The sequence below is a fragment of the Cottoperca gobio genome, chromosome 7 (genome assembly GCF_900634415.1).
Source record: "Cottoperca gobio chromosome 7, fCotGob3.1, whole genome shotgun sequence".
Taxonomy (NCBI): Eukaryota; Metazoa; Chordata; class Actinopteri; order Perciformes; family Bovichtidae; genus Cottoperca; species Cottoperca gobio.
In genome coordinates, this window is record NC_041361.1 from 5,659,597 (window position 1) to 5,685,850 (window position 26,254).

General features: G+C 41.6%; 2 protein-coding genes across 2 annotated transcripts; one reads left to right on the forward strand and one right to left on the reverse strand.

Moving 5' to 3' along the window:
- The first annotated feature begins 2,204 nt into the window (after positions 1-2,204).
- Positions 2,205-12,415, forward strand: syn2a (synapsin IIa). The gene is made up of 12 exons (XM_029435502.1): positions 2,205-2,288; positions 2,473-2,821; positions 8,086-8,143; positions 8,244-8,335; positions 8,456-8,612; positions 8,733-8,822; positions 8,971-9,033; positions 9,185-9,327; positions 9,416-9,490; positions 9,652-9,754; positions 9,913-10,059; positions 10,217-12,415. Exons 2-12 carry the CDS (start codon positions 2,481-2,483, stop codon positions 10,349-10,351), a joined length of 1,404 nt encoding a protein of 467 aa, XP_029291362.1. The 5' UTR covers positions 2,205-2,288; positions 2,473-2,480; the 3' UTR covers positions 10,352-12,415.
- Positions 12,416-15,247: 2,832 nt separating this feature from the next.
- On the reverse strand, positions 15,248-25,873 carry raf1a (Raf-1 proto-oncogene, serine/threonine kinase a). Its single transcript, XM_029435030.1, is given in 19 exon segments — positions 15,248-16,475; positions 16,582-16,716; positions 17,405-17,536; positions 17,627-17,745; positions 17,855-17,901; positions 17,996-18,172; positions 18,339-18,423; positions 18,575-18,692; positions 18,902-19,017; positions 19,633-19,657; positions 19,808-19,927; positions 20,380-20,533; positions 22,173-22,262; positions 22,623-22,663; positions 22,665-22,781; positions 22,880-22,982; positions 23,112-23,224; positions 23,371-23,597; positions 25,380-25,873. Coding segments are annotated over 18 exon segments (2,034 nt in total). The 5' UTR covers positions 23,572-23,597; positions 25,380-25,873; the 3' UTR covers positions 15,248-16,334.
- Positions 25,874-26,254: the final 381 nt, after the last annotated feature.

Genomic DNA, 26,254 nt, shown 5'->3' on the forward strand with positions numbered 1-26,254 from the left:
AACCTTTCTCTGAGCAGCTGTAAATAACAAGCATTTTTTATTCATCTTTTTGATCATCTGTAATGGCATTAACAGTCTGTTTTGATACAGTCTATGACACTGATGTACTGATGAACCCTCCCTGTGATCGACAAACATTAAGACGATAACAATGTGTATGTATGTACATCTTATTTTACAGTCAAACAGGACAATGCAAGGAGCTGATCAAGATCCTGACTGCAGCACAGAGACCATTGAGGGGCGCACCATCACTGCACTGTTGGATCTTCTCATCTAGAGACATCTGACTTATCATTTCAACTAAGTGGAGGTTGGTTTTTGATGTTCACTACTCCACTACTACCAGTGGATGTCACCCTAGTATCCATGAATACGATTCAGCACATTGGTGGTACGATTTTAGACTGTCCTTATCACTGCCTTATTTTCAAAAAGAAAATGAGACACCCTGGTCCTGTTTCCAAGGATATTCAGACAAGGTTTGCAACCCATCTTCATCCTATACTGTTGTTCATACTGTACTGTATAATACAGGAGTACACACACACCATGCATAGCTTTTATTATTACATCACCAAATCACACATTTGCTTCAACGGGCTTCACAATATGCACAACATACAACACACTCTGTCATTAGATCCTAGATTCAATTAAAAACTCCATGTCCCTTAACAGGAAGAAATACAGTAATTATTCTATGCAACAGATGTTGTTAAGAGTAACTAGACAGAGTGACAGTAAAATTACACTATAGAGATACAGAATGACACTATTAAAGTGCAAACATACCAAGCTATGATTAGAGCTACAACTCCACTATGCATGTGAAGCTCAGCTTTTGACAAATTGATTTTTTTTATTAATTCTCTGGATGATTTAATGTTGTATTACCAATTCTCTCTTCTGTTCTGTTTCCTAGAAACAGAGGAGTTTGCTCCATCCCCAAATGTGTGATGTGACACACATATACAAATATTTTAATTTGTGCAACATTAGGTTGAGAAGTAATAGCAGCAGAGTAATACAAATGTAGTTTGGACAAAATGTTAACTTAGACCTAGTTACTCCACATGTAAAGGGATAAAACAAATTCAAGGATATATGCAAGTGGCCTGATGCTATATTTACTCTATTATGTAAGTGCAGAACTAGGTAGTGTCCTGTCACTGTAGTTTAACTCTCTGCTGGCTGCGGGAGTTTGCTCAAAGCGGTTAACTTTATGGTTGTTTGGTAGAACAATATTCACGGTGAGATATACATATGCTATTGCCTTAGTAATGTAATATATAAATCCTTAGATTGTTTTTAATTGGAGAGTCTTTGTCTGTTTCAGATCGTGTGAACTCTGCAGCCCCTTGACCAGATTTGTGAGTGAGTTATTGATGAGTTATTGATCTGTTTCCTGACACATTTAAAATATCCATCTGTTACTGGTATTGGAGACATGATACTTTGTGAGGTTTTCATCACACAGCTTTAGTTCCTTCTACAAATATTCTTTGTATATACCAATTGAAACATGTCAGAGCAGCCAATTAATGTATCATAAGGAGGAGTTGTTGCCTTTTGTCATACACATCTTCAATGGTTTGCATTGAAGATGTGTAAATGCTTGTTCTAAAGATATCCGCTTTTCAGCATAATGAATGCCAATTAGCAGACAATTCAGTAAAGAACAAATATTGTATGTTGTGTTTTCCTGCTCTCTTAAGCCAAATGTACACATGTCACGGTGTATATGAAAATGTCACAATGATATACTGTGCCATAGGTGACAAGTGATGTCCAATTAAGTCTAATAAAACAGGGAGGTAAAGCATGTCTTTTAAGCAATTGTAATAAGTAAAATCAGTAGCTATATGGGATTGATAAATCAATTAAGAGAGAGAGTTTACTGCATTTATTTGTGTCTCAGGGGACTGCTGCTGACGCTACTCCTTCTCCTCATTCAACATTGCCCACTAGTCCAAACAGCCATTTTAGATTTCATGGCTGCATTTCACTCACACACACACACACACACACATATGCTGTGCATGGACAGAGGGCAAAGAAAACACAAGCAACAGAGGGAGCAGTAGGAAGGCGATTATGATGTAGTACTCTGTATACCCTCTTGCACTTACACTGGAAACCCCTCTATTTAAAATGCTGTGGTTCAAGAAAGAATGACGCCTGTGAGGCAGTAGAAAATGGGGGAGGGGTAGGGAAGGCAGGCACGCCAGTGAGAGTGAAGAGAGGAGAGAACGAGAAGAGGAAGGAGAGTCGCAGGAAAGCACAGAGTAAGGGGATTGGTTGAGGGAGACTGTAGCGTCACTGCTAGTGAGGGGGTGCTCTGAGGATGCTCTGCTGAACTGGGAGGGAATACATTTGCTGGGAGTTTGCATTGAGAACACTGCCATTATCAACTGTACATTGGGAAAAGGGACTAATCGGCAGAATAATAATACTCTTCTTCTCTCCCAGCTGCAGCCATGAATTATTTGCGTCGGCGTCTCTCGGACAGCACGTTCATCTCCAACCTGCCCAATGGCTACATGACAGATCTCCAGAGGCCTGACAATGCTCAGACTACTCCACCTGCCTCCACCACCCCTGTCAAGTCTCCTACAACTGGGCCTGCACCTCTAGCCACTTCCCCTGCTCCAGAGAGGAAACCCCAGCAATCTCAGTCCACCGGAGCTGGCTTCTTTAGCTCCATCACCAACGTTGTTAAGCAGACAGCTGCCTCAGCAGGGCTAGTGGAGCAGTCCCAAGTCACGACGCCTAAGAAGTTCAAGATTCTCCTGGTAATTGACGAACCACAACAGGAGTGGTAAGACAATATGTTTGTTCTACTCATACATATTGAATAATTTATGGGCTATGTATTGTTTGCTTGCTCATCCTTAATGCTGATTTTCTACACACGATTCCTTTGACAACAACATGTGCATCATGCACCCTGCAGAGTTGAATGGGCACTGCTGCTGTGGTTTGATGGTACAGCATGCCAGTGTTACGATGACACGAAGAGGCAGCAAATACTTAAGCTAATGCGGTCCATTAATTCTCAGCAGTAAAGACATTACACCAAGATAGATGATTTTCTATGTCCTCTATTGTTTCTGTGTTGTCAGATGTGCTTTTCTGTGGCATGTGGGTATGTTATACATATGGAGCAATATAAAGTAGGGTTCATGACAGCTGCCTGGAAGAAAAAAAAAGTAAAATAACTCAAATCATACGCCCTATAATGTGGCATTTTACCATTCTTATAAATGTTCCACAGGTTGTGCAGAATTGTGAAATGTACATTATTTCTCTGTAGTCTAAATACTGCAGTGCTTTCCCTTCATCAATGGGGTTTCCCCCTGCTCACTGATAGATCACATGACATGCCCTGCACTAACATGGGGAATGATTAATGTAACTGCGGCACCTGGTATGTAGAGTTCCATGTGTCGATCATACACGTCATGTGCGGTAGATGGGTACGCAAAAACATGGAGTAAAAAAAATGAAATAGCATCATCCGCACATTTCTCATCGTGCTGGGAGAACGGGTCATTGTGTCATCATTGTAAAAAGGGGGCTCACGTTGACAGCTGGGTCCTGGGGGATCTTACTCAGAGGTAGCTTAAACAAGCACCTTTGTCAGTCAACTGTGATAAGGAATTAAAGTGCTCTATGATTTAGACGAAACGTGCTGATATCTTGTCAAAAAGTAAAGAATATGGTAATTCTATCACCTCGTGATCAACATTTGTTGACATAGCTTGACATATTGTCCACAGCAGTGTGTGTTAGAGCTGCGCAGCTGAATGCTAGAATGATATCCCACACATTTACACAATTCATCTATGTGATTATTGCCTCCTACTGCATAGCATTTGTGCAAAGCATTATCAGTTGTCACCTAGAGATAAAAAAGCAGGTAATTGAAACTGAACTCTATGAAGCCTTACAGCACGAAGAGACTGCTTCCACACTGGATCGAATGCTGATTTTATGGACCTTTTTGTGCTTTCCAGAGGCATCGAAATAGCATTTTAACTCAATGAAATAACTAATTCCTTCCTTAAAAAATGGCCTACAGTAAACAGTTAACTTTCTTTTACACATCACAACATCAGATTAGACTAGATCTATGCAGGGTGTCACAGCAAGGTTAATATGTCGTCTGTATCTGATGGCCATGGTGGCAGGATTTCATTTTACACTGATTTACATGCACATGTACAGAAGAATGATATCGACTCTTCTAAGAAAATTGTCCATAAAACCCACCAAATCACACACATATCAGGACATCAGCGTTGGTTCATTCAGAGGGTCTCGCAGTATGTACTTATCCCGTTTCATATGTGCAGGACTAGCCATTTATATAACAGAATCTTTGATCAATTTTAATAAGATCAGCGGGACAGATGCGAGCCTTTTGCGTTGACTTGTTCCACATTTGTTGTGAGTGGAAAGGAAGCTGCTTGTTGAGGAATACGGATTACAGTGTGATGTGCCAAGAAACTGACTCTGCTCTGCAGCTCTGGCAGAGAAACACAATATAATACATTAAACTAAAAGCATGTCATTCATCAAAGGTCATTCTAATTGAGATTATTGAGTAGGCTGAGAGTGAGATCATGTTTTACACTCTATTGTCCTCTTTGTATTTTATAATTCCTGATATAAAGTTTTGCCTCAATTGATAAAAAATGCTCTGACAACATTTTGTTTCCCTGATGCAATAAAATGTTAGCTCATTGTCTTCTTGAGCTCGGCAGACGACTGTAGTATTTCTCTTAATAGTTTCTCGCTTTATATATGTAGTGCACATCCACTTAGGAGGATCAGCTAACATACTACATTCAAAGGGCTTTCCTCTGTCTGAGTGCTGCATCTATTTTTCATGGCTGCTCAATATCACTGAGCATGGATTTGTCTGTGTTTTTTTCACCAGGTTTGGTTTGTTAAGGTTGCTTTTATGTAACCTTTAACCCCGCGGGTCACTATGGCCGCACAAATCAATCTCGGTTTACTCGTTTACTAGTGTAGTGGAGGTCTGCTTCATTCACATTCAGTGTTCTGCAGCTTATAGGTGATTCATGTAAGTGCCGCTGTTTTGAAATCCTTGTGTGTTTGGGTTATTAACTACAACGTAAAGAAACAAATGATTCAGAGGAGAAAGATGCAGAAAACATTACCGACTTGTTTGAAACGCTACATGCTTTGCGTTGAGCTCTCCCAGAGGCAGGATGAAAACCGTAGCTTGTTTATGCGCCGTATCTCTCTGTGACGGGCTGTTTCCAGACTTTCTTCTGCCCGCTGCTGCAAAGTGAAAGCCAGAGTGATGATTACTGGAGGCCCTAAGACACAGAATGAAATCAGGAAAGAGTCCTTCAGACTAATTGCTTCTGGCAGAAGGCTCAGACATCAACATCTATTTTTCAGATCAAATCCCAGATGATATTGTCTAACATTAGGGCACCATCCACATTGACATTACCCTGACATTACTTTTAAAACATTGAAATGGTGTGTAAACCTTCATATAATTATTAAAGCCTGTAAAATGACAGTTACTCTAAAGTGTTTGCAAATGGACTCCTACTGTATCCAGCAGCAAATGAGGAATATTTTAGTGTCCAGCATGTTTTTTCATTGTTTGTACCATACAGGCAGTTTAGTGGGAGCTTGGCAAACAGTGAAAATTAAATATTTAAGAGGCAATTATAGAATCAGCCATATACAGAACATTACTATGGATGAGTCTTTGAATAAGGACTTTGTTATGCAACAGGTTGGGTTAGGCAGAATAATTAACTGTAGGATAAAATCATAGTGATTACCAGGGTCACAGCGCGTATAAAGACAGAAGCCTTTCGTCATTTAGCCAATGTTTTTACTTATTAGATGAAGCTGCGAGTCATTCGGAGAGGTTTGTTTTGTGCCAGGAAGACTGTGCTATAAATTGCTCTTACGACAAGAGGAGCAGATGTTCCCCTGTCTTACTTGTCAGACTAATGGTCGACATGCACTGCTTCTTATTCTCTCTGTGCCGTCGCTCAAATTTAAAGTAGAGTAGAGGCTTTTGGATTCCTCATATTCAGTCCCAATGTTCAACATTACATAAAGACGTTTATAACTGGAACCGGGACAGGAATGTTTTGTGCTGTGAGCCTAACCTTAGTCAAACATTACCCACATGTGAGAGTGAATGTTAAGCAGGTTAAGTGATGAGACATTACAATTCCGCATGGACTCCCGCTAACCAAGGGGGGGGGGGGGGTGAATCATCTGTATGAATAAATAGTAATAATCTTTGTTCCGACGCAATATGTAACTTGGCAATTTGACAACCTGCAACCATTAATGAAGCCGCTTAATTTCCCATTGTCTATATTACTCTTGGAATCACAAAAGAGGAACACGTTTATGTTTTTCTTATTGGGTTTTTCATCTCATCTTAAATTCAAGTAAAGATTTCACATATTGATTCTTACAAATGAATAATCCAAGTAAGGTTCTCAGTGAGCAGTTAGGCACAGTGCCCAGAGTCTAACTCCACTTTTAAGGCCAGTATGTTACTCAAGGACACTGGCAGAAATGTTGCTAATATATATGTATATATATATATATATATATATATATATATATATATATATATATATATATATATATATATATATATGTTTTAAGGGAGGAGAACAGATACACTTCACACAGAAAGGGCTTGATGTAGAGGAGCTGGTTATTGTGAGCTGACTGTCAAACACTAATGCATATTAATGCCCTGTGCTGAAAGATCATGTTGAGCAGACCAAAGGATGGTGTCCTCTTTGAACGTGTGGCTTCCATTCCAATGGCAAAATGAAATCAGGAGCTTTTTTTGGGGCCTCATCTCTGTGCTTGTTTTCGAGGGGGGGGGTCATGTTTTGGAAACACTGCCTCAGTCTACACAATATGTATCGACTAAGCACATTCATCACAGTGCAAAGCAGACTTTCCATTTTCCCAGGAATAAGAGCAGTAATCCATATTGTAATGCTTGTTTTTCCTCCACAGCTAAATAGATCTCTGTTGCCCCAATTAGATTGAGGATGAATTATGCAGCTTTACCTCCGCGCTGCATTGGCAGGGAGTGCACGGTACGTGACAGCATGGTGATGCGAACTGAGAGGAAGAGGGAGTGAGAACGCCACAGCATGTCGTCTAAAATATACAAACACGGCCATACTGAAACGTGGGACAATTCTACTAATCCTACTTGGATAAAGGTGGTTTCATAATGGTCTGCTTCACACCAAGTTACAAGTGTTGCACTGCAGGAGATGGCTGAGTCCTCCTGCATGGCAACTTGTGGAAGGCTAGTTTCTTTGGGCCATCATTAGTATTGATTTACTGTAAGTCACCCCAGTTGTACTTCTAAAGCTTATGTTGTCAAGCCGAGCACATAAATCCAACACACCGTTAACACTGGCAATCATTGTGGCTTCTGCAGCTTTCATCTCTGTGTGGTGTCAATATAGAGACACTGATCCATCTTAATCTTAAATCCCAAAAGATTTCCACTCCACCAGGGGGGGGGGGGGGGGGGGGGGGGGGGGGGAGAGTCAGCAGGACCCGCAGGTGTCACTTTTATTCGAGCCGGAAACTTTTTTTAAAAAGTGCTGACTCACAAGTCGTGGACAGGGCAGACATGTTCTGAATATCAATGTCCTCATTGCATCATCCTTTATTAACCCCGCTGGCTGGTACTGCTAGTGGACCAGTTAGTAGGAAATGCTTAATTGTATTTGTGCGTATGCTGTGGAAAACTTGCCTTTTAAAAAATAATGCAGCCTAGAAAAGTGATGTAATATTTGATGGCTATCCTCGTTGCCAGATTGGAAGGAAGAAGTGTTAAGGAGGCCGTGTATCAGCAGTTTGAAGAGCGTGAAAGGGAGATCTGTGCTGCACATACACTCAACAAAGTGGGATATATTTAACATTAATTCATATTCCAGGTTGTTGTAAAGAGATTATTATTGAATGCTAGATTTAAGTCTTTATTCCTATATATTCTTTTACATTAAAAGTGAATGTTTCTGTTTTAACCAGGGCAAAATTATTCCGGGGAAAGAAAGTACATGGAGATTATGACATCAAAGTGGAGCAGGTAGGTTTCACCAAGCCAGTGCTTTCCATATTAACTACTTATGTTAAGAGAAGTTTAAGTTCTCTGTCCTCATGTGCTTCTCTGGTCATTGACTCCTCAGGCTGAATTCAATGAGATCAACGTTGTGGCTCACGCCAACGGGAACTGCAACGTTAACATGCAAGTTCTCAGAAATGCTACCAAGGTTATCAGGTAAGAGACACACACACACTGACTCCATGATTCATCCACACTGCTGACAACGCGTATCACAGTTTGTCACTCTTGTGGTCAGAGTGTTGTCACATCTCTGCTATAACTTTACTTCCCCAGGTCATTCAAGCCAGACTTTGTCCTCATTCGTCAACATGCCTTCAGTATGACCCAGAATGAAGATTTTCGCAACTTGATCATCGGTCTGCAGTATGGAGGGGTCCCATGCGTCAACTCGCTTGAGTCCATCTACAACCTGTGTGACAAGCCATGGGCGGTAGGCACTGAGCAGCCAGGGAGAGCTTTACCGTAAAGCAATGCAGCAGGGAAAGGAAAGTTTACTCTGGGAAATGATTTATGACTCATATGTGATTTATTTATCTTTGTGTGTGTCCAGTTTGCCCAACTTATCAACACCCACAGGAAGCTAGGTGCCGAGAAGTTCCCTCTGATTGAGCAGACCTTTTACCCAAACTACAAGGAGATGGTGAGAACCAAATCCAAAGATCATCCAGAGCTCCTTCTAGGATCCGTTTTTTGACATTAAACAAAACATTGGTTGCTTTATATGCGAATGTAACATGAAAGTATGAAGCAAAGTATGAGGCAATAACTCTAAACCTGTCTTACTTTAGGTCAGCATGCCATCGTTCCCTGTTGTTGTGAAGATTGGACACGCCCACTCCGGTATTGGAAAGGTATAGAGTTTTTTTATTCTTGCAGTCATATGAAAGAATGCATCATTTAGTTTCCGCTATATGTCTGTCTTTTGTTTTGCAAACTTTAAATATATATAAGCTGTTCGTTTAAGCAATTGGAGAAATATAATTTGTCTGTTGTTGTGTACAGGTGAAGGTGGACAATCACAGTAAGTTCCAGGACATAGCCAGTGTCGTGGCTCTCACCCAGACGTACACCACCACAGAACCTCTCATAGACTCCAAGTACGACATCAGAATCCAGAGGATTGGCTCTGACTACAAAGCCTACATGTATGTATACTTACACTTTTTATACCTCAACTTTACAACTCAACCAGAAACAAACTATTGTAATTTGTGTGATACACACACACTTCAGGAGAACGTCTATATCTGGCAACTGGAAGACCAATACGGGCTCAGCCATGCTCGAACAGGTGGCCATGACTGATAGGTAAGTATTAATCCTGCACTCCAACACAAAGACAAATCTCAGTTTGAAAAACGTTGAATTCATTTGGTTACATGTGGATTATTAGCAAGCGACTACTCGTGCGTTAACCTGTTTGTTTGTGATCAGTTGTGATCTCACTATACTACCACTGGTCTGTTTAGGTACAAGCTGTGGGTTGACACCTGCGCAGAGATTTTCGGGGGTCTGGATATTTGCGCAGTCAAAGCTATCCATGGGAAAGATGGCAGAGATTTCATCACAGAGGTAGGAGTCTAAAATAATCCGGTTTTACCTGTTGCTTCAGCTCAAGTATTTCAGTTCTTCAGCCGAAGATAATGTGACATATGTATGTGTCGACATTCTCTCTCTCTCTCTCTCTCTCTCTCTCTCTCTCCGCTATAACCATCCTCCATGTTCCACAGGTGGTGGGCTCTTCCATGCCCCTGGTGGGGGAGCACCAGGCGGAGGACAGACAGCTCATCGCTGACATGGTGCTGGCTCAAATGGCCCAGTTAGCAGAGAAGGAAGCCAATGCTCCGCAGAGACCCACCACCATTCAGCCATCACAGGTATAGTAATACACAGGAACTGAGATTACAAACATGAGGCTTGTGTTAGATCAGTATCGTCGTTAATATATTAGCTATAGTAATAGTTCGTATAAAGCTATGTGTAAAACCATCACAGTTGTTACTAGATGAGTAAGTCATGTATTTGTGTTTTTAGGGAGCTGGCCAGAAGGGAGAGATTGTTGGTGACACCACTAAGAACGGGGCTGTGCAGCCGCCTCAAGGTTGTCTGCAGTACATTCTCGACTGTAATGGCGTTGCAGTGGGTCCGAAACCAGTCCAGGCCAACTGAGTCACCCAGCAGAAAGTGGGGAATTCTCAAACGACGTACTAGCTGAACACAAGCGCAGACGTGCGTGCGTGTGTGTGTGTGTGTGTGTGGATGCTAATAGCTAGAATCAGATCTTGGTGACGTGAGCTCGGGTACAGCTGAGTGCTGCCCTGGACTGTGTTTTTAACTCTATGCAGTGTCAAAATGTACTGTCGTCTATTGTTGACCTGTTGATTTGTGTGCTTGTATAGGTCACCTATGTTTCAGTCGATGTGGTTCTTTCTTTGGGGCTGTTGTTGATGATGTACAAAGCAGATTGTGCCTACACTGAGTCCAGTGCTGCTCTGTGCTACCTGTTTGACCCAGCTATGAATCTTTTATTTGCCCCCTGCCCCCTGCCCCCCCCCCCCCCCCCCCCACTGCTCTGTTTTCTATTTCGGTGTGTACCTTTAGATATTGTTCAAACTGTGGACTATCGTGCAGTTTGAAGTTTGTGTTTATCTCGATATGTATACAGTATGTGAGTATGTATGGCTGTAGTGGTGATTATTTTCATACTAATACTAATAGATTTTTATTTTTGTTTTGCATGATTGACACAAAGGAAGGTGCAAGTCAGTTATTAACGTCTGATCAAGTGGGATGTTCCCGCAACATACCCAAGCTGTGTTCCCTGTGATTCAAACATTGTGAATGTGTCATAAGAAATCATATAAGTTCTATAGCGTACATGTATTCCTTACCAAACATGCATTAACGCAGTGTGCATACACATACAGTATGCAGTATATGTCACCAGAAAAGAGATTATTTAGAGTGATTTAGGATACTAACAGATAATAAATATTTAAACTTAGTCTAAGATTTATGAGCTCTATCAAATATAAAGATTTTATTATGTAGGATGTTGTGCAGGTGTCTGCACACACAACTTAAATAGATTTATATCATTTTTAACCAAAGAATAAATTATTTGCTTTTAATCAGTCTTTGCACTCCAGTAACCCACAATGTAAATATCAGCGAGGGGACTGCAGTGTGTGTGTGTGTCATTTCACCAGAGAACAGCTGCTCCAACACAATACTTACATGTTTTCAAATAGACTGTTGTAACCACACGCCGGTGAACTGATGCTGTATATTTAAATTGTTGTCGTCTTTTCGCGTTCGGTTGTGTGGAGGCAGGCGTTACAGCTGATTATAAAAAGGTGAATAATGTATGATCTGCCACGTAATGCCCCCGCCAGTGGCCCTCATACTGGATATTGGCTATCGTGGTGGTGTTGCTATGACAACAATGCAAGTGCTCTGAGGTTTTAGTGTTTGTGTTACTACCGTTCAAATACTCAACACTCTTCCTGTGAGTTGATGGAAAGTGCAATACAAATCTTTGTTTTTTTACTCATAAATCTATTCATTTTGAAATCAGATCTTCCACCGAATTAATTCAAAAAGCTATAGTCATCCACACATTCAAGTGTTTTTAAACGTTTTTACACAAATGTCACGATCACTTGGCTTACGTGGAGGCTATTTCATGTATCTTAATACCCTAAATGGTGAAACAGCTAAAAAAAAAGCAACCAAATCAAGTGTAAAAAGAAATCTGTGCCGTTTTCCAACAATTTATTTGTTACTATAGTATAAAATATGTTCTGCAAGCTCTGTGTGCAATTCTTTTCCAAGTTGTATAAAGTGCCATTGTATCTGTGAGCGTATCCTTGTAAAAGCCATGCCTGAGGCTTTATGGGTGTGTTGTTCTGTTCAATAGGAAATATGCCATGGCATTGACTTCCGAGGGAGGAGCGTGCAGAGGAGCTGCATGGTTAAACCTTGGTTCAGTGATCGTGATTGAATATTTGATAAAAAATGATAACTGGACGTGTTATTTGGCCAATGTGTTGAGGTGAAACTTATATCTTCAGACCTGCAGGACTTTACCTATTAAGGGCCATGTTAACTTGCTAAATATACAACCGGTGTTTGACTGTTTAAATCAAGATCAGAGTACAATATATTGTGGAAGAACGTCCTTTCTGGATATTTCTCCTCTGTCACTGGCAATAAAGCTTCCTTTCCAATATATGTTTGGTCTGTGTCCTCGTATGTGTTGTGTTGGGAGTAATACTATTCCTTATATGCAACATTCTGCACAGCAAATGTCAAACATCTAAATGATGATGTAAACAATAAGAAAAACCCAGTGGAATAAAAACACACATAAATAAGTATAACCCAAGAATATGTTCAACATCTGATAACCTCAATATTTATAGTTTGTTCTTTTCACTGATATGATGGCTTGGTCTGCTTATCCTCTTGTTATTCATGACAGGAGAGACTGGTCAGCTATCGGCACTTGACGCAGGAGTAATTGACATGACTGCAGAGACCGCTCTGTCCTGATGGCAGCATATGTTTGCAGTCTCAGATACTGGAGCTAGATGCCATCTCAGACTATCACATCTGTTATTTGTCTTAGAACAGCAGAGTCATGTTGTTTGCTTTAACAAATATCAGCAAACATCTCCCACAGATATGCTCATCCTTATATATTAGTGAGGCTTCCAGATGGTGCTGATGTGTTTCCCCCTTCTTAACGAGCCCAACTGACCTGGCCTGGAGGTAGTAGCAGCCACGGAAGCTCCAGCTGAGGAGCTTCCGTCTAGACTCCTCCCAGCTGCCTGCCAAGCTGCTGCACAACATGAGAAGCGTGTGCCCTGGTGCACTGACCATCTGCTGAAGAACACAGCGGAAGAGGAAGAAAAGTGCCTCCATCCCATAATGAAGGAGGAGGTAAAGGTGCAGAGAGATAAACACAGGGATCACTGAGTATCATGTAATGTACTTGATTATTATGTCTAACATAACATAACATTGTTCCTTTTTAAAACTCACCGGTTTATAATGAAGCAACACAAACTTCAACATTGCTGCTTTAATAGCTAAACACTGCAGACGACACAGACGAACAGAGCTTCGTGCTGCTATCTAGTGGTGGAGTTGAGGCACAAGAGGCCTACGCAAGACAAATACTTTGTAAGCAATGGATCTTCTCATGCACGGTGTACATTGCTGTTACAGCACCACGGATAAAGATGTGGTCTTCTATTGTAGGCCCATTACAAAAAAGTAACACTCATGTGAATATCACATTAATGGGGTTTTATTGCCAGATAAGAGTTTGAGCCAATAACAGAGAGAGGAAAGTAGCCATCTTGGCGGACACTACTAAATTGATCGCAGCCAGACTCCTATTAGCTATAGATTGGAGCACTACGTCTGGAGGTTGTCTTTGTCAAATTGCATTAGTAAGGAAAATGTCTCTATCTCTTCCCTTTGAGTCTGCATTTTCTGAAGGGATTTTATTTAATTCACTTATCCCTTGAAATTTAACGTTATGATCCATATTATTAGTGTTGGAAAGTAACTAAGTACTCAAATACTGGACGTAAGTGCAATTTTGTGGTACTTGAGTATTTCTATTTACTGTTACTTTATACTTCTACTCTTCTACATTTCAGAGACAAATATTGTTCTTTATACTCCATAACATTTATTTGACAACTATAGTTAGTGATAAGATTTTTAATGAAATAAAAACATGGGATAAGTGTATGAAATACAATGCATTGTGATGATTCACCAAATTGAATCATCTAGTCGGGGCCCCTTGTCACGTTTCAATGTCTGGAGTTGTTTGCAGTTCCACCAATTCCCCTCTCAGATGGTTTCTTTGAGGTAAACGATTATAACTTATCTAATATATAAAAAAAAGAATAGAATAGAATTTGTATAGCGGATATTGTTCTCTTTTCCTACTCCATTATTCATCTCAATAGCCCTCAGATTAATCTTGTGATCCTTTAGACGGGCCAAGGACCAAATCCATCTCAACCAGCTACAACTGTAAAAATGCTACTTAGTTCTTTTTGCATCGGAAATCTAACGTAATGTACGATAATATCAGCCACAGGGGCCATTCTTCTGTGGAAAGAGTACTTTCAGCTCACAATACTCCTGTACTTTTACTTAACTAGGAGTTTGAATGCAGTACTTTTACTCGTACTGGAGTATTTTTACATTGTTGTCCTGGTACCTTTACTCAAGGATCAGAATTCTTCTTCCACAGCTGATTATTCAGGTCATATATGAAAGATCACATCATGGAGGAACAGCCACTAGATGGCGCTCTTGTTGACCAGGGGGTGTAGGACGTTTGGGCTCTGTTGGTTTCATTTCGGCCAGCTTGTGTGGCTTGTCAGAAATAGAACAGAGATAAACACATATAGCAAAACTGTTGTACAAATAGACGACTAGCGGTGAGCCGATGTCGTTGCTCTTATTGCATTGCTCTGCTTTTGATGACATCAGGTCTATTTCACCCTGTGATGGGGCTTTTTGAAACATGTGATTCAAAGAAGATAATTGACTTAAAAAGCTTCCATTACGTTTTTTTGTGCCGTGGGCATTAATTCAATATAAAACATGTATTCCCATATTTAGATCGCAGTAAATATTTACTATACATTTGCACAGGTAAAGTGGTTCCGCCCAGCAGGACCTACATGTTAGATGTTTACACTAAAACAAAATAGAATATATATATATATCTTTCTTTTTTCCACCACATGTCCCTCCCTTGCTGAAGGCTTGTTGTTCCACTGAGCCTGCCAGTGGTGTGCACAGCAGCCAATGGTGGAATCCCCTGGTGGCGTGTCTGCACTGGATCCCCTGGGAGGTTACACCACGTTGCCACTGCTACAGCAAACATCTCCCCCACCGCAAAGTCTTGCACATGTGTGGGATATTACTGTTAGTGACGAGAACAGAGGCCATATTAATCTGATGTCAGTTCACATGCTTCAATCGCAGTGTTTTGCAATGTTTTCCATAATAAGAACAACAAAACACATCTTTGGCAAAGGAAATTAACTTAATTTTATTAAAATATTGAATAGACAACTTTCTCACCAAGGACACAAAAAAAAAAACATTTATCCTTCTGAAAGAGACATCAAAAAGGACAACAAATACTAATTAGTTTCCAATCATTTTAAACATTTAAGACAACCGCCAAATGTCCAGCTCATGATAACCTTCCCATGGCGAGGACTGATAAGAATGTGTGTGTTTCTACGGATCAGCTTGCTCAGATCTATGAAGCCAACGTGTACACTGTTGAAACATAACCATTGCTTTTGCTAAAATGTGCAAAGTCAATTTTTCCGTCATCACTCATGCTCGCTGTCTGACCGGCTATAAGTCCTCCAAAATGACCCAAAAACAAAAAGACAATTAAAAGAAAAAAAGACAACAATTTCCCATATCTACGCCATTATCATTTAAGACAATGCAAAATCAACTACTACTGTGCAACTAAATGGACTACATCCAACGGCTTTGTTTGTAATAACAAGAGGTGAATTGTGCAGGATCTTAGTCCAGGCTTTGTTTCCTCTTAAGGCATGTAAGCTTTTTTTTTTGTTTTTTTGTTTTTTTAAAAGGTCCTCTTCATCAGAAACCAGTGCGGCCAAGATAGAAGGGTGTGCGTCACATCACAGAACCCAAATCAAGAGAGACACATGTGTCTGTCTCTTGAGCTTCCTTCAGTGTCCATTTATTGTCGTCTTAGGTAGCTGTGCGTGCATGTATTTACAAATTTGACCAAATGCATTGCCACCGTGGAGCCTCTGCATACTTCTTAATACGTGCAGTGATAAACAAGGCACCACCTCAATGTGTGTACATCCCACTGCAATCCATCATCATTCACTCCCTTCTATCGTCAGATGAACTTTCCCCCCCTCTCCTCTCTTCCTTACATAATCGATTGATTAGACTGGGTTTATGTATGATTGTATGTACAGGTTAAGGTCTACATTTGCATCTGTATGTAGAGCATTTGGGCGTACTGAGCATTTGGACTATTTTGGAAAAATTTAAAAAGGAGGAGGGAGAAGTGTAAGGAGGGGGGGGAGCAGGGACAGTGCTGTCTGAGCCTCTAGAAATCAGGCAGTCTGGTGGAGGTCAGAGTACAGGCATTGATATCCTCAGTGTGAGAGGCTCTGTGCAGGGACGGTTCTGAGGCACTGCGGTTTATCTTAGGTAGGGCATGCTGGAGAAGCTCAATGGAGGACAAGATCTAAAAGCAAGGAAAAATATTGATTAATTAGAACAAAAACATAACATGCATACATAAACATTACTCTTTAAATCAGCTTGAAGTCTACAATTAGAGAGTAATTCACCTGCGGGAAGAGCGGCCTCTCGTCCTTGGACTTCTTGATGCAGTCGACCACCAACCTTTTCATGGCTTTGGGGCAGTTCTTGTAGAGCTTGCTGAGGTCTGGGGACAAATAGCCTCTTCCCACCATGAAAATAATCTGTGAGGAGGGAGGCACAGACAGCTGATCAATTCTAAATAATCTCAGAGATTTTAGACGTATAGCCAGTGAGTCGCGGGTGACAAGCATCTAAAACACTGGAGCTATTGTGGAGCAATGAGGGCATGATGCTGCACGGAAAAAGTGGATGATAGGAGGACTCTATGTGCTTGCCAGTTCAGCAGTGGATCATAACAGTACTTATGGGCATGCTATGTACAGCAACTTTATCCTATTTTGAACACAAACACAGTAAACTGAACAAGGAGCCAGACACGATCCAGACCATGTCTCGTGGCCTGCGGGTGGACGAAAAAACCACAGACACACATTTGCACACCCATGCACCCCTTTTCGAACACACGAACAGGGTTATGTTACGGGGTCTAAAATTAGGCCAGTGGCTCCAGGACGCCCGCCTCTGTTCCATGGTGGGCCTTAGGCCAGCTCCAAAACCCCCTTCAGACAGCGACCCAGTGTCTTTCCACCACCTTCTGGCCTGGGCTCGCAGCCCAACACCGGGACCCAGGTGCACACTAGAGGTTGTTAGAAATCTAACAAGGTAGTAAAAACTTGCATGTTTTCGCAAACCTTGCTAAACAAAAATCAACTGCCGAGTGTGTGGAGGACAAAATGGGAGATTGCCGCCTGACATACAGTATGACACGTGTAAAAGATGAGACTTTACCTGATCTCTAGTTGCTATCAGGGAGTAAGGAAGCTCTCCCGTCATGAGCTCAAAGAGAACAATTCCATAGGAATAGACATCTGACTGGAAGCTGTAGGGGTTGTTATCCTGCATCCGGATAACCTCTGGAGCCTGTGGACATGCAGACAAAAACATTAAGGAAAGGAAATAAAAGGAACGTCTATTTACATTTCTTTGCTCTTTCTGAATCTCTTTACTGACCATCCAGAGAATGGATCCAGACGGCTGCTCCACCTGATGAGAGCCGCTCCATCTGGCCTTCACCGTTGCCAGACCAAAGTCCCCAATTTTCACCGTTAGCCCTTCATGCAAGAAGATGTCTACACTGCTGTCAAGGAATCACAGCTTAAGCGCACACACATCCTGACCAGTATGAGGATTAAAGTGCTTTCATCTTTCACACACTGAAGCAGCCGATAGAAAGGATACTGTTGGACTTCATGTCGCGGTGGATGATGTTCTTTGCGTGCAGATAGCTAAAAATGAGATAAGAAAAAAAAAAATGAGATGATATCTTGGTTCCTTCTTTAAATTGAGTTTATCAGGAAAGCTCCGTTCATCAGGACTCACTCCATGCCCTGAGCCGTCTGCCTGGCGATGTCTATGAGCTGGATTATCTTGAAGTTTGTCTCCAGGACGTGAATGTGTTTGTAGAGGCTGCTGCCTTCACACCACTGGGTCACAATGGCCAGGTTGTCTTTCGTCATGTAGCCCATGAACAACAGGATGTTGACATGTCGTGTTTTCCTGCGACCAGAGGCAGAGGGGAAGAGGAAATCACCAAAAACGAAGATAACATAACATTTTGCAATGATGATGATTAACCAAGAGTTAAGCAATTTGCAAACTTTCAAAACAGCTGAAAACCCAAGATAGAAACTATTAACTAATAACTATTGTTGACATATCTTACCTCAGGACTGCCACTTCATTTCTGAACGCCTGGAACTGCTCTGGTGTAGGGTCAGTCACCTTTAAAATCTTCACCGCTACATCACCTGCAACAAAAATCCACGGTGAGCTCATATGAAAAGCAATTCTAAATGCTTACAGGTAACACTTTTGCCATTGTTAAATGTGGTATGAATATGTGAAAGTGCAAGTAGTTACACCTGAATGTGCCCTGCCCCATCTGAGATGCATTCCTACCATGCCATTTCCCTTTGTACACAGTTCCAAATGAGCCTGAACCGATGCGAGAGTTCAGATAAACCTCACTGGCCTCGATCTCCCAGTAGTAACTCGAGTCCCGTTTGTCCCGTGGCCTCTGGATGAACAGAAATCAAGAAGGTGCAACTAATGAGGGACTCACAAACCTAAACATAACCAGGTATCATTAGCCAGCATTCTGTAGGATAGATTGCATAACTGGTCTGAAAATGTTTACGATTTATAAAACAACGTACGAGCAGGGATTGGAAAGAGTGCAAGAATATTTAAGCCCATTATTAGGAGTAAATGTCATTTACAACTTACAATTTTGTGTTTCTCCTGAGTGTTGAAGGACGGTGCCCTCTCTCGCTGGTTCGGTGCCGGGGCTTTGGACTGCGGCTGGGACCATCCTGTAGGGCTCTGGCTAGGGGAACTCCCCGCTACAGGAGTGCAGAGAGAAGGAAGCGATTCAGTATGGGAGACTGTGGCAGCATCCACAATAATTCACTACTAACTGTACAGGATTATATCACGCGTCAGATTTTTAGGATGTCACTAAATGGGATATAGGAATTCTCTATAGACATTAAGGCAACACTAAAAGAAGGCAACACACACACACACACACTATAGAGTGGAAAAAAGGGTGAATATTGAACAATTTAGGACACAACCTTCACCCTTCTATCAGGCTCACCCTCCAAAAAAGGGAGATGTGGTGGCCAAAGGTCAAATAAAACAGGGGACATCACATTTGTTTATGAGAAATGATGTAAAGGTTGATGACAAAGGTCTGTAGAGACTTGTTTCTTGTTTAATTGTCTTGCATTACCACCCTACTGCTCATCTATTTTCCAATGTCTGTTTTATTATGGCCTCAATGTTCAATGATGTGATGAGCAATTTAAAATGTTGGAGAGAGAGAGAGAGAAGGGGGGGGCAATTCACAAAGAAAGGTTTGAAGTTGAACACCTCTCTGTTTTGTAATGAATGCACAATCAAAAGAGGGGGAGATTTGTGGTGAGGGTGAAGGGAGGAATGATGTAAGCACTTACACGAGTCATGATCACGCATGGCGTCCTGGAGAGACAGAAACGACACAAAGTTCTGTCAGTACACAAGAGTGGACCACATGCTGTGCAGTCACTCATGGTTTAACTTGAGCACTAAGATGTGAATGCAGATAGCCTGTTTGCAATGCATGCCATTCAGACTGCTCCGCTTTCTAACCTTTTCTGGACTCTCGGATGAGGCCTCAACAAAAGACTGGGAGAAGTGCACAATACCTACTTTCCTCTTCAGCCAGAATCTATGGCACCAGGAGCTGGGGGACGTATTCAGGCAGTCTAGCTACTCCCCAGCAGGGAACACAATACAACAGGCCAGTGAGGACAGGAGGAGGAAGAAGAAAAAAAAAAGGGACAGAGTAAAGGAAAGTAAGGACGGAAGGATGACAAGAGTGATGCCCAGGTTACTACCTGGACAGAACATAGAGGAAAATATTCTACAGAAGCATGCGAAGCAGAAACTGGAACTAAACAGGAGGAAGCCAAGTGTGGCACATTTAACAAATTATTATTACTAAAGGGAATTAAACAAAAACAGACCCAACCCTGTCCAGGTGGATAACTTAACACAGAGATAGATAAGAGGTAGAACGAAGCGAGGCGAAGATAGTTGGAATGCCTGAGATATACGTAAGAGGGTAAGATCCCTCTCAGGCAGGAGATATTTTAAGAGTAGCTTGAACCTACAGGAGTACCCAAGGGGGGGTGTGTGTGTGTGGTGTGGTGTGTAGTTACCTCAATCATGCTGCAGTCTACAGGCATGGTAGTGCTAACCATGTGGACGTTGGGCGTGGAAGTGGAGCGCTGCCTCTGGGAGAGCCAGCCGCCTGTGGGCGTGTAAGGCGTGGTGTAGTTGAAGGCATGAGGGGTGGAATATCGGTGGTTTAAACTGTGAAGGTGAACAAAGCCCAAAATATTACAACAGAGCGGTTGTTTGCTTGCCTACGTCTTGTGTCACCGCTTCGAAATGACATACGCCACTGACATTTGGCACAAAAAGCAAACACTGGATTCTGTGACTTGTTTGTAATTGGACTGCCGTGGGTGTGGTGGTGGAGGTTGATGCAGCGGCTTTTGTGGTTTCATTTCTGACATTTTCTCTCACTTTGCCCCCAGTCAAGCGCCGTACGTTTATGTTGTGCCATCAAGAAACCGCTACCACACATGTCAGATCAATGACGAGTATGAAAAGTAAAACTGAAAAACACTGACGACGTGGTTATTGGTTCATTTTATTGTGGCCTTCCCCTTCTCCCATCTCTGGCTCACTTGACTACCGTAGAGCTTTTTTTTTTTTTTTGCCCTTGATGTTTGCCAAGATCAGTATTGGCTCAGCTGAAGAGTACAAAGCTCACCAGCCAAATATGTTAATCTGCTAACAATCCAAATGTTAGTCTGACTCGAGATCTAAAAATCTAAATCTAGTTCAAATATCCCAAAACATAAAGAATAAGAAACCCGTTACTGGATTAACAACCGCTGCACTGGAGCGGCTGGTTAAAATGGAGACAAGAGGAAACTGAATGACGTATATAAACAGATCATATTAAATCACAATTATGACCGTGGACTTCACTGATTGGGAACAATCCCCCTTCTGGCAATACTGGACTAGGTTTCAAAAGAGTATTTGAGATCGCTCTGCATGGAACAACTTGATACTCTGTGAGCGCTAATTTGGCAGCTCAGAGTGCTTTTTAACCCTTTTATATTCTCCTGAAACAACAGGCTCTTTTCACACCTCTTGTTACATCAGCACTGGGACTGTAAGACCCCATAAAGCTGAGGACGTCATTGAAAGCAGGATATAATTCACTTCAGATTAAGGTTCGTCACACATTAGAACTATGACTGTTTTGCAGTCAAGCATGACAAATAACATGAAATGACAAAGGGTCATGGCTACCTAACCCCCCCCCCCCTCCTCCCCCCTCCCCCCTCCAGTCATCTTTAGACCTCTTGTGGGTATGAAGCAGTTTTTTGTCTGCGAGGGCGTTGTGTTTTATACCACGGACACACTTGGGTGACGTGTTACACGATCCTGCTGTAACAGGCCAGGATATGCAGCAATGCGCCAGAACAGCCGAAAAGAAGAAAATAAATTAAAATGTGCACGTAAACAATGCTGGCTTTGAAATGCTTTAAAATCCTAAAAAAATCGGCTTTGCAAACATTTTATGAGGAAGGAAACGCATTTGTAAGAGCTCAAGGATACAAACAATGCGATTTGGTAAGCAACACTGAACGTAAACATAACTTTGGTTTGTTTACAAGAAAACTCCACAGGACTCGTGTAAAAAACAAAAGTCCTCTGGTTGTAGAAGATTCCATTCAGATGCATTTCCATGTTGTTTATATGTTTGCATGACGAGTCACAAAATGTGCTCTTATTTGTACATGTATCCTTTGCACCTGAGAATAGGAAGAACTTCATCTTGAGGGCAATAACTGCTGTAGGTATAGTATATATCTTACAAACAGTGGGAGGATGGGTTATGGATTGATCGAACATAAAAACATTGCCTCACCTCGGAAACCGTGTTAAGGATTCTCTCATTCGCCGGGACGTGAGTGAGGGCAGTGACGGGGCACCGCTCTCACCAGGTGTCGGACACAGCCTGAAGGAGAGCGATAGAGAATAAAACTAACACTAGTTCTATTCTCAGTGCGAGTATGCAAAGCTACACAAAACGAGCTTAGACCTAAATCAGGAGACGTGTAGCGACTCAGCTTTCCCTAGTTTATCTACACAAAACAGTTTCTCACTCACTAGTAATCCAACCTCAGCTTTAGATCAAAGATGTAATCAATCTAAAAGCTTCCATGCCGAGAGAATGGCTTTAGGATGGCAAGAATATTTCTGGAATTAATTATTTATGACGTATATATTCATAAAGGATCGTTGCAGAATGTACTGACGAGTCACTGATGGCATTTTGTTTTTGGTTTTTTTTACATTGCACGGTGAAGACACTTACAGGAGTTGTCTGATGTTGCTCCAGTCCACACACATCGTAGGGCACTTTGGTGCTACAATGCTCATGGAATTTGTAGCCGCATGTTTGGCAACGGAAACCATTCAAAAGAAACTTCTGGCAAATATCGCAGAACGCTAGTTTCAGATATGTTTTCCGAACCTGCAAATGACAGAAGAAAAATGAACACGCGTTTGTTTAGCAGTGACACTTAGCAAGAGTTTGAGGATGTCGTAAAAAAAAGTGCTTCAGATACTCACAAAATTATGCGTTGTCAAGGGAACGTGGTCTAAAACCTCCACCAGGAGCTCTTCTCCGATCAGGGAGGAGGAGTCAGTGTTCCAATCCATCCGAAATTTTTTACTGTAACAACAAGTCGACGAAAAGGCTTTACATGAAGGGATACCAAAGCAAGCGAAAACACCGGCAGCAGGTAAAGAAGGGGTTTTTTTTACAATGTCTTTCAAAACCACGACTACGTCCTGAGCTCACCTTCTCTGTCCTGGATGCAGCCTGAAGACCGCGCAGCACTGAGGCTGCAGACCTCGCACCTTTAATGCTTTAATCAGGCAACTGTACAGAGTCATACCTGGTCGCACGTTTACCTGAGGGGCAAAACAAAAATTAAGTATTCATTCCTCTCTTGCCTGCCAGGATGTAAGCAGCTCCATATTCTTTAAGGTAACTATGCATCAGTATTTCTGCAGCCTGGAATAGCCATCTTCTACCTGAAGGATAAAAATCAACTCACCACCGTGCGCTGCTGGTTTGGGAGGTAGACGCGGATAGTGCTGCTAGTCTTGGAGTCTGGCATCTTGCTGTCATCTGAGGAGCGACGCTGGTAGGGAAAGCCCTGGACCATGGTCGGGGAAAGGCACGGGCCCTCGAACGCGGAGTCCTTCATACCGAAGCCGTTGCTGAGGGTCTTCCACGCTCCCTGAAGGTGCTCCATTAGTAAAGCCAAGTGAACTCAATGGTCTGAAAAAGAGTTACATTAGTTATTTCTTCTTCGTGAAGATGTGTGTCTGCAAAAGTAAATAGACTGTAAATGTTTTTCCACAGTGGAAAAGGTCATCAAGTCCATTCGTCCATCACTCTCTCATGGTATATAACTGTACAGGGTTAGGCTTGGCATATTCTCTACCCAAAATATAGCTTTAGAGTTTCACATACTCAGCACTGTACATTTGAATTGTGGAGTCTTCTTTTTTTTCTTCTTTTTTTTAACCACTGAAATGCAGCTGTGGTTGCCTCTGTGGTGAAAACGTTTCACAGACAGGAAAATAAAGTGTCAAAACAAAAGATAGGTTGAGGTTATAGCATCTAAAACTTGTTTGACCAAATCTCCAAACATGATCTCTCCAAGTGCAACCAACCCTCTTGGATGATGGCGTGATTAAAAGGCCATTTCAGGGTCATATCCGTATGTTAGTAGCAAACCTTTCAGAAGTGTCAAGAGAACATGTCAATCTGAACAGTTTAGCGGTACTATGTGCTTATTAAACCCAGGGCTCGACCCTATGCTATAGTAGTAGTTTTAAGGGGTTTTTTTTGGCATTAAACTAGCATTTGTCCTTTTCGTTTGAGGGGGAGCAGCAGAGCAAAGTAGACAAACAAATCCACTCAGACCAGGAGAATCTCAGGCTGTCAGAGGTCAGTCGTGTTGTTTACAGTATATGCTTTCAACAGACTCTTTTTCTGCGTGGTCAGGCAACAACAGACAACTAAAACTCAACAGTTTGGATCCCAATGTTCACATATAAGGGCTAATTAAATAAAGAGATAGAGAAATAGAGAAAAAATACTGGTACACTAAATAAAAACATCTGTGCTTCTCAAAAAAAAAAAAAACATGTCATTTGTCAACTACGCAGTGGCTTTAAGAAGAAAGAAAACACTTAAGTTGGACCTATCCATCACAAACAACTGTGCTCCCTCTTGTTCTTTGTTATTAATACAAAAGACATTTGCACAGAAAATTCACTGATTCTTTAAGTCTTCATACTTTCTCTCTGAAAGACTCTGGTGTGTCCTAAACAAAGACCTGTTAACACTGAAGAGATGGCTTACTGCAGTTAGTGGTTCGCTGTCACAACAGCCCTACCGGTGTGTTAAGAGCTCTGAAAAGCAGGAACTTTTGAAAGGATTGAGAGTCTTCCACCCTTCCCAACCATGCTGCAGCAATTGTGTTCAAAACAAATGCTGTGATCAATCCAGAAAAAGGATTTATCAATAGACACACAAAGCAAAAGTCCAGACTTCACTCCTTCAACACCACGAGAAGTGTTGCATCCAGAGAAAAGTTTGAGTGACTTATAGTTATATGTGAGATCAATGTCAGCATATTTGTAGCCAGAGTTATGCTCGCGAAACTGCCTTCTGAACGCCTTCAATGGAGTCCCAATTAAATCCAATTTCTTCCTAAACCCACTAGTAAAATACGCCTTCCAATGAAACGCGTGCATGATTTAGCCTCCTCAACTAACAGGAGCTATTAGTAGCTACGTGTGTTTTTATAAGGCCTGGTAGATCCAGTTATTGCTGTGAAATTGCCCGAAGGCCCTTCAGCGGCGAACTCTATCGTTAAACTTCACTGCACAGCTCTTATTCCCCCCCTCCATTCAAATTTCACTTGTTCAAGCGATGCATGTCGTGGTCATGTGCCCTATGGAGAAGCAGTTTAACACTTGTACTTCGCATTTCAAACATAAATCACAAAGAGTAGCGATGCTAGAGTCAGTAGCCTGTGTGTGTGCTTACCAAGAGAAGTTAGAAAAGTTGTGCTCCGCCATAACTTCAGGAAAAAGTGGCGTCGGTGACATCATCATATTTGCAACGCATTCAAAGAAGAAGAAGAAAAAAAGGAAAAAAGGTCGAAGTTGGACTTTGTAATTGTATCAAGTAATCGTGGATCCGGCAAATGTAGCAATAATGTAAGACGTGAAGGTCATAGGCGGGTCTCTTTTACGAGCCAGCAAATATAATAGAGGAAAAAGATTTATCTCCCAGTCGTGGTATATGCGAGAGAGAAAAATCCGTCGGACCCTCAAAGTGACACGACGAAGGGATATTCTTTTAAATCCCGTGAAGCACTTTCAAATTAAAACTCCCATAAAGTTGCTTGTCACGTCCTCGCTTTTCAATCAATATTGACGTTGTTGGGAGAAGGTTGAAAAGGTTTTGAGTTGGTGTCGTGCGTCCGTCTGACGCCAGTGATTGAAACAGGACCTTACAGTCATAACAAGAGTAGCAAGCATCACTCACACTGCGCAACTATAGCACAAATGTAATCCCTCCCACTTTGGTAAAAAACTGTTGTTTTTGCTAATAAAACATAAACTGTACGTTCTTTAAAGTGTTAAGTTCTTATTATAAGGCTATATTATACACAATATACTTTATTTAAAGTCATATAGTGTCGAGGCTACGTCCCCGATGAGCTCATACTGGTTATTTTTTCGCAAAATACTAATGCGTGTGAAATATTAATATAGTTTTTAATGCACATTCGTTCAAATATAAGTTGCAAAAGTATCTTTTGAAAAGCAAAAAAAAAAATCGGCCCACTACCGGTTTGGAGTAAGGGAGTAATCCATTATTAACTCCAAGTGCACCACCATCTGGATATTTGGGGA